Source organism: Nycticebus coucang, chromosome 2, assembly GCF_027406575.1.
Source record: "Nycticebus coucang isolate mNycCou1 chromosome 2, mNycCou1.pri, whole genome shotgun sequence".
Lineage (NCBI taxonomy): Eukaryota > Metazoa > Chordata > Mammalia > Primates > Lorisidae > Nycticebus > Nycticebus coucang.
Genome location: NC_069781.1, coordinates 124,080,843 through 124,095,575, shown reverse-complemented (window position 1 = coordinate 124,095,575; position 14,733 = coordinate 124,080,843). Strand labels below are relative to the sequence as shown.

The following is a 14,733-nucleotide window of genomic DNA, read 5'->3' as shown; positions in this document are numbered from 1 at the left end:
TAGAAAGGACAATCTATCTGGAAGACCTAGCAATTATAAAAAATATATTCAATAACAAAGTCCCAAAACACATGAAGCAAAAACTGACAGAATTAAAGGAACGAATAGATAATACAACAATAATAGAGACTTAAACACCCCATTTTCAATAATGGATAGAACAACCAGACAGAAAATCAAGAAATGAAAGACTTCACCAATGAAACCAAATATGCCTAACAAACATTGTCACAGAAGATACTACTCAACACCAAAAAACATTCTTCACAAAATAATTTTAGAGGTAGAGTATACATAAAAGACTCACTACAAAGTCAGAATTATTAATATGAGGGTGCGGATGTTATATTGTATTATGTCAATATTTTGACAGATTTACATTTTTCCAGAGCAAATTAAACAAAAAAAGAAGAAAATAGGTGTAACATTTAGGTGGAAACAAAGACATCAAAGTTTCAAACATATTGATGTTAAAGGACTACTTAATATAATTATAATACGCATTGGGCCTTAAAGCTAACTATCTTCATACTTTGCATTTTCTTTAGGCTTTAAAAAAAATAACATGGCATGGAAAAAAATAATTTGGATGCAGCAATTTTAGATCCTCTACTTTTGGATGGCAAAAGGGTGCAAACAAGACATCAACAAATGTGTAATATGTACTCCCATAAAAAGTGGTCTAAAATTGATTTTAAATAAGGAAGAAAAGCACACTGCTGAACATGTGTATACTTCTGATTTGTACCATTTTTAATTTTGATATCTACTGCTTTTATACATAAATACGTAAGTCTGTATCTATATATATATCAACAGTCTCCCTGTGGCTAAGCTTTCTTTGAAAAATTCTCCGAATAACCAAAGAACAAGAGGTAAACAAAGAGATGAACGATAAGCAAAAAAGACCTTAATTGAGGAAAACCTTGGAGAGGAAGAATCATCCTGAAGATTTGGGGCATGACTCAGCTTCAGTTGACTTTTTTGTAGGTATTAGCCTCTGCCTACCCTGTCATGTCAGGGATCCAATCACCCCAAGGCTTGCAGCATGCCCTTCCAAATAAGCTCAAGCCTCCACCAACCTTCGGATTTCGGCATCAGTAAATCCCTCCACAAGGTCCTTCCGCACGCTTCTGGGGCGCCCTCTGCGCTTTGGCTTCTTGTCATCATCAGAGTCATCTGTCTCACTCTCAGAAGCAGAAGACCTCTGGGCCTGCCTCTTAGACTCAGTGTCAGAGTCACTGTCGTTTGTCTGAGCCTGAAAAAGATTGAGGCAAAGTCACACTGTAGCAAGTACCAAGTTCAAGTGGTGAAAGGACTAAGACCAACCCATCATAATTCTTTAGTGCTCAGAATTTCCCATCATAATAATGAAGTCAATTTTTCCTTTAACAAATAAGGAGAGGACATATAATGGAGAATCCTGTTTAGGATATTCATATTTTTAGAGACACTGCAAGGTAATGATACATGAACTAGCTTTAAAATATCTGGGTATTTCTATAATATTCAACATAAAACAGACTCATGTTTACTTCCTTGAGCAAGTACCTTTACCTCTTTGTACCTCTGTTTTCTCATTTCTAAAATGGAGATAATACTACCATAGAGTTTTCATGAGGATTAAATCAATCAGTAAGTGTAAAAGCAATTAGAACTAAGCTAGGCACATTATGAGTATTCAACAAATGGTAGCTAGTATTACATAACACTGGCTATCATCTTGAACAAATCTGAATCTATTATCTTCTCCAAAATACATAATAAAACTTGCTCTACCATCTTCACTGTTGTTCTAAAAACTGAATGAGACAGTGGCTGTCATAGTGCTCTATAAGCTATGAAGCTAGTATATGTACCTTATTTATAGTTATTAATCCTTAACAAGTAGTGAATTTTGCCACATAAAATACACTTCTGCGGGGCGGCGCCTGTGGCTCAAGGAGTAGGGCGCCGGTCCCATATGCCGAAGGTGGCGGGTTCAAACCCAGCCCCGGCCAAAAAAAAAAAAATCACAAAAAAAAAAAAAAATACACTTCTGTGTATGTGTGTAACATGCACCAACATTTTTGGCCAAACTTTTAGGGGAAAATAATCTTTCATATTCATTTTTTAAAGGAGAGTAGAGGTTACCATGCAGTGGAGTCTCCTTCTCTCATGAGGGGTGCGAGGCATGGAACAGGCTGCTGTGGAGAAGCAGGAGTGAGCCCAAGCATCCAGTGAGAATGGTTCAGACAATCTGAGTGCCTGACCTCCCCAAATTGTCCCCTCCCAGCCCACCCTCATCCCTGTATCCTCTCATTTCTTATTCCCACCCATGTCTGTCGGTGGAAACGTGGCCATAGCTGCTCCACTGAGAACCCTGGTGGACTTATTTCCTAGGAAGCTGGTGTGAGAGTCCAGGGCCTAATGGTAGATCCCTCCCTGTTCCAGGCTGCCTGTCCCTCGTACCTCTGGCCCTATTCTGAGGCCTCCAGGACATTGCAGTGAGGAAGAAGACTTCCCTAATGATACCCCAGTGGAGTACTCTACATTCACATTTCTGTTTAGTGACTAGATGACCTCCCTGGTCATTCAAGCCTTGGGCACTCAGAACCATCAGAATGAATGACACTATTCTCTAATATAGAAAACTTATAAATCCTACAAATTACCCAGGGTACTCATTAAAATTAAGACTCCTGAACCATGCTCCAGAACAATGAATCACGTCTCCAGGACAAAGACCTGGGTATCCATTCTGTTAATGAGCATCCTAGATGGCTCTTCCTACTGGTAAGTTTGGGAAATCATACTAACTCAGCATCTTGGGGGTTCAGACCAGTCATAGGTTCAAAATCATAATATATGGACTCAGATTTCATACTTCACTGCTAGGTACCATTACAGACAAAAACTTCATGGGGACTGAGGCCCGAGGTCACAATAGTAGGCTGCTGATAGAATCAGGTCTCAAAACATAGGCCTCCTACGTTCCACCTCTGGGATCATCCTTTGCATAATGGTGTCCTGAGAGCCTCAGAATGGGGTTGGCTGTGTGAAAGACAAGGCATCCAGGAAGGGCCAGGATCTACCATCAGGAGCTCAGAGCAGGCAGGGCCAGCTTCCCAGGCAATAAGTCCACCGGGATTCTCAGCAAAGCAGCCATGGCCACATTCCCACTGACAGACATGGGTGGAAATAGGAAATGAGAGGATGTGGGGACAAGGGTGGGATAGGTGGGGACAGTTGGGAGAATGTCAGGAGTTCAGGTGCTCTAGAACACTCTATAATCTATGGCCTGGGCTTGCTCCCAGCTTCTCCGCAGCAGCTACCTCCATGCCTTGAGCCTCTAGCGAGAGGAAAGGCCACTGCATAGCCACTTCCACCCTCTTTTTATCAAGGTCTTGACACTAACTGTCACATTGCTATCAGTAGCATGCCTGCTTCTAAGATTATGACCCAGATGGCTGTGTCCAATCTGGATCAGCCATGCCAGCTGGAGGCTCCGGCAACTATTGTGCCTATCCGGTGAGGGGGCTGCCAGGGAGGAGGGTACAATAATTACATTCCAGGGTATTATCATGCATACAGATAATTATTGCTTTCTAGAGTTATACTTTTAATGCATAAGCAATAAATAAGAAAATTAAAAACATTTATATAAATACATAATCAGAACTACCCATGTATAATGTGCATCCTCATTTTTCCCTCAAAAATTTGGGCAAAAAGAACACAACCAGGGCAGCGCCTGTGGCTCAGTGAGTAGGGCGCCGGCCCCATATGCCAAGGGTGGCGGGTTCAAACCTAGCCCCGGCCAAACTACAACAAAAATTTAAAAAAATTAAAAAAAAAAAAAAAAAAAGAGCACAACCAAATATAGTATTTATACCAAGTGCTATGAACATTTAAGGACAAAAGAGGAGCCAGTGGTGGCACATGTCTGTTATCTGTTAACTTGGGAATCTCAGGCCAAAGGATTGCTTCAGGCCAGTTGTTGGAGGCTGGTGTGGGCAATACAGTGAGACACTTATCGAATGAAAAGACGACAAAAAGAGGTTTGACTCTCTGAAAGCTGAAGACAGTGGCAATAAGAAACAAACTGTTAAGACTACTGTTTCTAATCTCAAAGGCAAAATGCTAACTTCTGTCAAACTCAGATCCTGTTCAGCCATTACACGAAGATTCCATTTGCAAAGACCAAATTAAATGTCTCTACTAGGTTTCCTACAATGTAACACCACTCTGGAGGCCTCTGTGTCATGGCAACAACACAAGGTCTTTTGCTTGAAAAAGGAACAATTCTGTAGCCTTTACAGCATAAGTACTTTAAGATTTTTCATCTCATTCAATCACCTTTTTGGTGGAACTCCGAATTCGAGGGAGCATGTATATTTCTTCTAGCTCTTTTTGTCGCTCCTCCTCCTCTACCTTTTTCCTTTGCTCCTCTGGAATGATCTCATCCCAATCCTTGTGAGGACGCTCTTCTAGCTCTTCTTCATCTTCCATTGTTGCAAAGTTAGCAACCTAAAAACAAATGAACAAACCATTGTCTGATGGACATGTCCCCATTTCCAAACACCATCCGCTAAAACCCCAAGTTATCCAGTGTTTTTAATCCAAGTAAGACACTGTGACTGGGATTCCTGTCATATTGCATAATCAGATAATCAATTGTCAACTAATTTCTCCTTTATCCCCACCCCAAAGGCATTTGCCAAAACCTCAAGTTCATAGAAAATTTTATTGAAAAGTAGGAAACATTGCTTGGAAGAATCCTAAGTAGGGAAAAAAGAAAAAAATAAAATAGGAAACAGATACAAACATAAAAACTCGTAACATGGCGGCGTCTGTGGCTCAACGGGTAGGGCGCCGGTCCCATATGCCGGAGGTGGCGGGTTCAAGCCCAGCCCCGGCCAAAAAAAAAAAAAAAAAAACTCGTAACATGTTTTACTGGAAAAGTTGTTGTTAAATCATAAACATTTTCTAATATAATGCTAATTAGAAAATTTAGATTATAACATATTCTTCTTAGCAAAGTATCTCAGGAATGGAAGAAAAAGTATCCAATGTACTCAGCTCTACTATGAAGATAAATTATAGCTTTCCCATGAAGGCTATAACCCAACTATAGCACAAGACTATGGGGAAAGGGCCAAGGAAGGGGAAGGGAGGGGGGAGGTCATAGTAGAAGGAGGGTAATGGGTGGGGCCACACCTATGGTGCATCTTAGAATGGGTACAGGCAAAACTTACTAAATGCAGAATACAAATGCCTACATACAATAACTAAGAAAATGCCATGAAGGCTATGTTGAACAGTTTGATGACAATATTTCAGATTGTATATGAAACCAGCATATTGTACCCCTTGATTGCACTAATGTACACAGCTATGATTTAACAATAAAAATTTAAAAAAAAGAAAATTTAGATTATAAAATGCTGAAACCTATCAATAATCAAATAATGAATTTATAGATCTATAAATTGCTACTGAACAGAGCTCATTTGAAATAATGTATAACTCAAAGCAGTTATTATGGCTTGGCACCCATAGCTCAGTGATTAGAGCGCCAACCACATACACCACGGGGCTGGCAGGTTTGAACCTGACCAGGCCAGGTTACAACAATGACAACAGCAACCAAAAAAAAAAAAATAGCCAGGCGTTGTGGCGGGCGCCTGTAGCGCCTGTAGTACCACGGACTTGGAGGGCAAGAGGATCATTTGAGCCCAACAATTTGAGGTTGTTGTGAGCTGTGACACCACGGCACTCTACCAAGGGTGACATAGTGAAACTCTGTCTCAAAAAAAAAAAAAAAAAGCAGTTGTTATCATCTACCCAACTAATTGCCTTATTTGTCAAAAATATAAAAGTTAAAGACATGTAATGATTTTAATTGCCCAAACATGCACTTTAGCCTTAGGAATGAAAATGAAAACATAAAAGGGGAAAAAATTAAACAATCTTAGAAGAATATTCTATTTATTTCATATCATGATTATCTTAGAGTTTTCTTGGAAGCAAAGGAAGGAGTGGAAACAGTGGTAACAGTATGAGCAAAGACGTGGCCAGCTCAAAGACATTAGTTAATGAATCAATACCAAAAACTTTCCCCCACAAAATTCTGATACCTTAAACTGTGACAGAAGCTCATCTGTTGCACTTGTTGACACTTCATTCTCTCTGGTTTCAGCCAAGCGTAAAATTTCATCTATATCCATTTCCTGAAAGAACAAAAGCAGTACAAATATGGTAGGATGGTAACAGTGGATCAGTATTTACTGAAAATGTTTGATACAAATAAACAAACTCCTTCTGGCATTCCATTTGACTTTTATAGTCTAATATTTTGAACTGTTATTTATACAAATAAAGTGAAGCTTCTGAAATTATAAGAAATAAAATTAAGCAGTGGTAGGAGGAAGGGGTAGGGGAGAACTCAAAGACAGAATCCTCAAATGCTTTATTCATTCTTCCTTAATTTAGTAAGAGCTTTGAGCTCCATCAAGAAAAAAGGAAACTGGCTCGGCACCTGTAGTTCAAGTGGCCAGGGCACCAGCCACATACACCAGAACTGGCGGGTTAGAATCCAATGAAAACTATAATGAAAAAATAGCTGGGCTTTATGGTGGCCACCTGTAGTCCCCACTACTTGGGAGGCTGATGCAAGAAGATAGCTTAAGCCCAAGAGTCTGAGGTTGCAGTGAGCTGTGACACCACGGCACTCTACCTAGGCAACAGCTTGAGACTCTGTCTCAAAAAAAAGAAAAAAGAAAGAAAAAAGGGAACTATATCCTTCAAGTAATTATTTTTTCCTTATAAAAAAAGCCTCTAACACAGAATCAAAATCCTCAAGCAGAAAGATTTAGACTCTCAGAGATGATACTTCCTGAAAATTTTCTGTTTTCTCACTATTAATTACCTGAGGCTCTGACTCCTCCCCTTCAAGCTCTTTGAAGAGGTCCTCTGCTCCAAACTTCAGAATAGCTGTTAGCTCTTCTTTATTAAATGGATTTGAGCTGTAGAAGTAAAATGTAGTTGTAATTTCTTAGGAATGTCAAATAATGTCTAAGAAGTTCTACTTTAGAATAACTATTTTTCAGAAAGAAGTAAAATAATGAGTAAAGATATAAATCTGCCTCGAAGAAAATAACTTCTCAAGTATTTCATATTTTGTCCACAGGATGAGTCTGTCTGGTAATCCTAACTCAGCAGAAGACTAGAAAATCAAATAAGGCACTTCTGGCTCACCTACCATATAGTTAAGCAAGAAAGATGATTAATGACATGAAAGAATCAAGTTTTCCTCTCTGCCCTTTGACTCAAAAAGTTGTCACTCACCAAAATTTTCAATCTTTCACCTCTGGGTCCAAAATAAAAGAGCCAAGCTTTTTTCACTTACCTCCCTCTTTCCCTGAAAGACATAGTTATTTAGGAAGAGCTAATTTGAATTCACTTTTAACAAACCTGCAATACTGCCCCAGAACATATTTAACAATCTGATCTAAATGAAAACTCCATAGGAGAAACAGCTGTGCTTTTGCCTAAAGCCAAATGAAATTTCACAACTTTCCTTTTTTGCCCTTCTATTTTTAATAGAAAAAGAAAATTGCAATAATCTTCAAATAAACATTTTTACCAATAGTAAAAAAAAAAAACAGCTGCCAGTTCAGCCTGGTGAATTCTCACTGCTGAGAATCACAGGCGATGACACTGCTGGGCTAATACCCAACACACACAGCTCCACTGCCGCAGCTATGTCATTTCACACAAGGAGCCAAAAGCAAAGGCAAGGGAGAGGGCAAGAAACAGGAAGAGCACAGAAGCAGAGGGTCAATGGGCAAAGAAAACAAGAAACAAAGAAAGCTAACTAAAATTAAAATATCACCCTTCTTGTGGTCACAGCCTAGCCTTTTCCAGGTTAAGGAATGGATTAATGTCTACAGTAGATAATCCTATTAGAAGAATGAATGAATTATATCAAATGCTGATGTGAAATCAATTTGATTCTGCCTATCTCTCTAATCTTTTAGGCACTTACTTGGACCTTCCTGAGTTGTTTTCCAGGACTGTTCGGCCAGTGGTGTCCATGCGCTGAATCACAAGATGGTCCAATACCATCTTCTTTTTAGCCCGTTCGATGATCTCCTCCTCCACGGTCCCCTTTGTAACTAAGCGGTAGATATTGACCTGTAGGAAAAGGAAATTTATGCTTATCCCTGATCCAAAAAAATTCAAAAAAAAAAAAAAAAAGAAAGAAAAGAAAAAGATTACCTCTGTCAAAAACCAAGAGAATAAAAGAAAGAAAAGCTAGCTCTCTACTACCACAAATGACTCTAAGCTACCCATCCAAGTAGGCAGCTTAAGTAAATGCACTATTTTTAGTATCTACTAAAGCAAGCTACATTCTTAAATAAAACTGCCTTTAAAAATCGATTAGTATGGCCTGTTATAATCATGAAAGCTTGCTAAAAAATAATCAGTTTCACTGAAGGAAGTTTCACAAAAACAGAATCTTCAGCCAAGAATGAAACTTATGAGTTATCTAATACAGAATAGATTCTGAGATTCATAAACAAAAGAAAAAAAATGTTTTTTTATACATTGTCATGTACAATAAATACAGACCACTGTGAACACTGCTAGAAAACGTAACAACTTCACCATATTAATTACATCTAACTATCATATATCTCTTAGAATAAATGCACAGGAAGTCACTAGTGGTGTATTCTTCAAAGAAAAAGGAAAAAGATCCTTAATATTAATTAATAGTTCAGGTTCGGCCCAAAGATGACATCTCTTCTCTGAACTAGTTAACAAACAGAAATCTGTACTTGAAAATAAAAGCATAATGGGGAAAAAAGCTTTTTCTAAACATCCTGAAAGAGCTAAATCAGCTCCCTTACACCCCACACCAAAGCCATATCCAGAAGCATCTCTGCACTGACCTGCTTCTTCTGACCAATTCTGTGGGCTCGGGCTTGTGCCTGCAAGTCGTTCTGGGGGTTCCAGTCAGAGTCAAAGATGACCACTGTGTCCGCTGAAGCCAAATTGATTCCCAGGCCACCAGCCCTTGTCGAAAGCAGGAAACAGAAGTCCTGTACACAATGCAATATACTACTTTATGCAGTGGCCTTCTCAGAAACAGTTTCATAGTCCAATAAGCCCTTATACCTGGAAACCCCTGCAGGTGCGAAGAAAAGTGAGATATGATGGACAAACTTTATGCAGGCTAAAAGAATGGGGACTTGATGGCACAGTGAATTTTTATTTGATTAAGAGGTAGAGTCACTGCAGTGTACAAAGGAGTAAAGTAGAATCTAATATGGCAATGGAAGTGAGAGATTTAGTGTTATCTCCTGACTAAAACTAGTGTACAAAAATTTAGGAAAATAAAAACAGACAAACTTAATTATCATGAGGATTACTCATTCCAGCACATTACGCAGATAAGTATTTTCTAGGAAAAGATAGATTATGCCATGTAAGGCAGCTAATATGAACAAAGATACTTTTTTTCTTTTTGAGACAGAGCTCAAAGCTGTCACCCTGGGTGGAGTGCAGTGACATCACAGCTCACAGCAACCTCCAACTCCTGGACTCAAGTGATTCTCCTGCCTCCGCCTCCCAAGTAGCTGGGACTACAGGCGCCTGCCACAACACCTGGCTATTTTTTGGTTGCAGCCATCATCGCTGTTTTGGTGGGCCCAGGCTGGATTCAAACCTACCAGCTCAGGTGTATATGGCTGGCGCCTTAGCCACTTGAGCCATAGGCACGAGCCATGAACAAAGATACTTTATTACGTAAATACATATCCATTTGTTAGGAAGGTGAGAAATACAGAAACACTAAACTAAACAAATCACTACTGGAACTGCTGAGAAGCAGAGAATCCTCAATCATCAAAACATGCAAAAAGAAAACCAGAACAGGTTTGACTGAAGAGTGACGTGTGAAATGACCCAGCACTGTCATATTCCAGTTTCCACAGCAATGATCAAATGGACCCTGGGCAACCACAGCACACCTGGCGGCTTCTGGGTGCTCAGAAACACATGGAGGCAGAAGAATAAGAATAAACTGTATAAGCTACACAACAAAATCAAAAATATTTCGATTTTCAGGGAATTTGATCACATATGTCAAAAGCTAATGCATTTTTGGCAAAGAAGTGGCACTTGAACTTGGCAGCTTTGGGTTGTATCTTGATGAATGAGTGTATTTAGGGCACATGTACACATGCAATGAAAAGGTCTCCATGTTCTAACAGCTACATTCAACAGCATTATGCCAAAGAAATAAAACTGGACAGCTGCCTCATAAGAACTTTAAACAATTTCAGTAAAAAATCTCATCAATAGGTTGTGTCTAGGCACATAGTCTGAGACCCTTAGGATAAATACCAAGCACACTACAAAGAGAAGCCTGAAGATAGACACAATGAAGGATGAGACACCTTAACAAGTAGAAGACAGGGTCTGAATGATCTTCTCACCAATTTTCTGTCACTCTTTATCAAAGATAATATGATTTTTTTTAATTGACTTCTAAAATTTCAGAATATTACTGGGGTACAAATGTTTTAGTGACATGAATTGCTTTTATACAGTTAGAGACAAAGTTATAAGTGTACCCATCACCGAGTGAGGGTACATTGTACTCATCAGGTGTGATTTTACCCCTCCCTCCTATCCCTTCCCACCTGCTTGCTTTCTGTTGAGTTTTATTTTTTATTTTCAAGGACAGCATAAATTATAGTAAGTTGTTCACAACTATTATCAAATCAACATAACATTATGAAACTCAATACTGCTAAAGGTGAGATAAAAAGGAAAATATACTTATCAAAAATCTTTTTTTTTTCCAAAAATCTCTTTAAAATACTCATCCCCTCTTATCTAAATATCCAGCTATAATAAAATAAAATGGCTACAGGGCAGCATCTGTGGCTCAAAGGAGTAGGGCACCAGCACCATATAGCGGTGGGTGGTGGGTTCAAGCCCAGCCCTGCTCAAAAACTGCAAATACATAAATAAATAAAACCCCAACAATAAAAAAAAAGGAAAAAGAAAATAAAATGGTTAAATAATGGTGAAAGCATGAAGAAAGAAATATTAGAAATTGAAATTTTGTAAAATTTTTAATGACATGGAGAAATGTATCAATTTTGAATAAAAGGTGACAACTATACATGCAGCATGATCCCTACTAGGTAAACTATTAAAGAAATAAATGTTTCCATCCAGCATGAATGGAAATACATCCAAATGGTGTAAATACAAGTTGCGCCAGGATAAGGCTTTTGTACCAGTTTTTCTTCTTTGTACTCTTTACCATCTTCCAAATTTTCTACATGGGCAATATACATATTTTCCCCAATAAATATTTAATTTTTAAAACACTACAGAAAAAAATAGTAGAAAAACTAATATTCTATACATGGCCATGGGGGAAAGAGAGCTATGCCAAAAGCAACTTTATTTATTTATTTTTTTTAGAAAGGGCAATATGTAACATAAAACTCACACTATTCTTTAAGCTAACAGTAAGAAATACAAAACTAATTATAACAAATACAACACAGGGTGTCCCAAAAGCCACCTCTAAACTGTCATCATACATAGGAAAAATGAGAAACTGTAACTAAAAGTACCTTTAAAAATATTCATCACAAAATTTTATACAGAGGTAAGTGGCCAGCCAACACGTGGAGAATACTTTGTAAATATTTTGTAAAATTTTGTAATGAGTATTTTGTAAATAAAAGTACATTTGGGACATCCTGTATAATAAAATAAACTGACAAAAGATTAGCGCTTTATATTTATTACCAAATTTAAACTTCACAGTATTATGAAGTATTGGAATCTTTATGATTTTACAAATTCAGAACCTTGGTTCTAAACAGATTAATGCCTAAAACTTCTGAAGAAGTAAAATCTTAGGTTATAGAAACAGCCAGAATAAGGCGGCACCTGTGGCTTAGTGGGTAGGGCGCTGGCCCCATATACGGAGGGTGGCAGGTTCAAACCGGGCCCTGGCCAAACTGCAACAACAACAACAACAGAAATAGCAGGACGCTATTGTGGCAGGCGCCTGTAGTCCCAGCTACTCGGGAGGTTGAGGCAAGAGAATCGCCTAAGTGGGAGGCAGAGCAAGATGGCAGCCCAGTAACAACTTCCTTGCATCTGGGCACCGTGAGTCTGGGGAGATAGGACCCCAGGCATCTCTGACTGGTGGGATCTGCCTATCAACACCCCTGAGAGGATACAGGGAGTCAGTGAGAGACTTCTGGACCCCAAGAGGAGAACTAAAACAGTGGAAAACCGGCAAATGGTCGCGTGTGTTCAATCCGTCTAAACCCACCCGCAACTGTAAGTTCAGTAGCAGCGAGACTGCAAACCAGAAAGGCCTTACCTATGAACTGTTTTGGTGTCTTTGGACTTGGCACTCAGCTGAACTGCCTTCGGGAGAGCCTGAGCGGGAGTGCGGAGAACTTTGGCCTTTGTCTAGGACCCCAGTCTGAGCCGCTGAGCCAGACGGAGCTAATAGTGTTTGGCTCTGGGTCACAGGCAGCCATTGTGAGCGATCTGCCCCGGCAAGCTCCGCCCTCAGGGTCGCAGAGCTAGAATTGGGTGGGAGCTGGTAACCCAGCGACCAAGTAGCCTCAGAGCAGGGTCTGAGCCGCCTTGCAGCCCTAACCCTCGGGGGCAGAGGGAGACCAGTTTTGGCACACAGGGTAAGTGGATAGCCACTTCAGCAGTGATTCCAGCGACAAGGACTTCCCTGGGAAAGCTTCTGCTCAGCCAGTGAACAAGTTCAAAGTGCCTTTTAAGTGGGCTGAAGAGAGATTTAGGGTGTCTACCTGCTGGGGTTTGAGAAACTAGCAGCCTCCAGTCCTATCAGAACTGTGATTAACATCTCATACCCCAGAAGACCACGTGTTGCCCAGACAATATTCAATAACATATACATACTGCTTTGTTTTTGGTTGTGTTTTTTTTTTTTTTTTGGTTTGGTTGTTTTTTTTGTTTATTGTGATGCTGTTGATGTTGTTTTGTTTTTTAAGTTCAACCTTTTCCATACAGATCCTTTTTCTTTCTCAATTTTTCTAGTTTAATTATAATTTCCCATTGCTGCCTATTTCAATAATTAGAACTTCATTTTTGTTAGTGTTTCTACCGCTATATTTGGTTCTCCACCCAATTTTATCCCGTAAAGTTTTCTGTTTGCTTGTTTTGGTTTGATTTATAGCATTTTTGTCTTTCCTCTCTACTTGGTGGAGGTGGGGTACTGTGTCTGATCAGGTTAGCAAAGAGCTGCTGACCTCAAGGGAACCACCCAACTGGGCACCCCCAGAAGGTGGTTTTTTTTTAAGGTTGTATCAAAGTACCCTGCTGTACACCTATATTGCTCTGTCCCCCTCTTTCTGTGCCTCTCTTCTTTTTGTCAATATTCCTTTTACCCACCCCCTCTCCTTTCTCTATTTTTCTTTTTTTTTTTTCTTATAACTTGGTCCTCCTTTCTTTCATCCCCTTTTTTGCTCTTCAACCTTCTCACCCTTCTGGTCCTGTAACCCTTAGTCCACAGGCACGAGAACTTAAAGAGCAAGAGGAAGTGAAAGGAAAATTAGGGCAAGGAAACAGATAAAAGAAATCACTCATGAGGAAGAATCAGCAGAAAACTCCAGGCAACATGAAGAACCAGCCCAGAAAAACCCCGCCAAGGGACCATGATGTAGCTACTGCAGAGGATTCCACCTATAAAGAAATGTTAGGAATGACAGAAAGGGAATTTAGAATACACATGTTGAAAACAATGAAAGAAATGATGGAAACAATGAAGGAAACTGCTAATAAAGTGGAAAATAACCAAAAGGTAATCCAAAAACAGAATCAAATAAGAGATGAACGATATGAAGAATATAAAAAGGATATAGCAGAGCTGAAGGAACTGAAACAGTCAATTAGGGAACTTAAAGATGCAATGGAAAGTATCAGCAACAGGTTAGACCATGCAGAAGAAAGAATTTCAGAGGTAGAAGACAAAGTTTTTGAGATAACTCAGATAGTAAAAGAGGCAGAAAAGAAGAGAGAAAAAGCAGAATGTTCACTGTCAGAATTATGGGACTCTATGAAGCGTTCCAACATACGAGTTATAGGAATTCCAGAAGAGGAAGAAGAATGCCCCAGAGGAATGGACACCATACTAGAGAATATTATAAAAGAAAATTTCCCAAATATCACCAAAGATTCTGACACACTGCTTTCAGAGGGCTATCGGACCCCAGGTCGCCTCAACTCTAACCGAGCTTCTCCAAGACACATTGTGATGAACCTGTCCAAAGTCAAGACAAAAGAAGATTCTGCAAGCTGCCAGGAGTAAGCGCCAGTTGACCTACAGGGGCAAATGCATTAGAGTGACCACAGACTTCTCTAATGAAACTTTCCAAGCAAGAAGAAAATGGTCATCTACCTTTAATCTACTTAAACAGAACAATTTCCAGCCCAGAATTCTGTACCCTGCTATCAAATCATTTACGGATATACAAACATTGAGGAAATTCGCCACAACAAGACCAGCTCTACAGGAAATACTTCAACCTGTTCTGGACACTGACCACCACAATGGATCAGCAGCAAAGTAAGAACTCAGAAATTAAAGGACAGAACCTAACCTCCACACTGATGCAAAAGATAAAACTAAGCAATGGACTCTCACAAAATAAGACGAATAGAATA

At 39.4% G+C, this 14,733-nt stretch overlaps 1 protein-coding gene across 9 annotated transcripts in view; it reads right to left on the bottom strand.

The window, feature by feature from the left end:
• The window catches only part of CHD2 (chromodomain helicase DNA binding protein 2), a 152,120-nt gene that overhangs the window by 47,850 nt on the left and 89,537 nt on the right, over positions 1 to 14,733 (bottom strand). For all 9 annotated transcript variants that reach the window (XM_053581756.1, XM_053581755.1, XM_053581757.1 and 6 more), the window contains 6 exons: positions 8,940 to 9,089; positions 8,030 to 8,178; positions 6,911 to 7,007; positions 6,120 to 6,212; positions 4,339 to 4,509; positions 1,083 to 1,258 (listed from right to left, as the gene is read on the bottom strand). In XM_053581756.1, the coding sequence (XP_053437731.1) occupies positions 1,083 to 1,258; positions 4,339 to 4,509; positions 6,120 to 6,212; positions 6,911 to 7,007; positions 8,030 to 8,178; positions 8,940 to 9,089 (836 nt within the window). The remainder of the gene's footprint in view (positions 1 to 1,082; positions 1,259 to 4,338; positions 4,510 to 6,119; positions 6,213 to 6,910; positions 7,008 to 8,029; positions 8,179 to 8,939; positions 9,090 to 14,733) is intronic.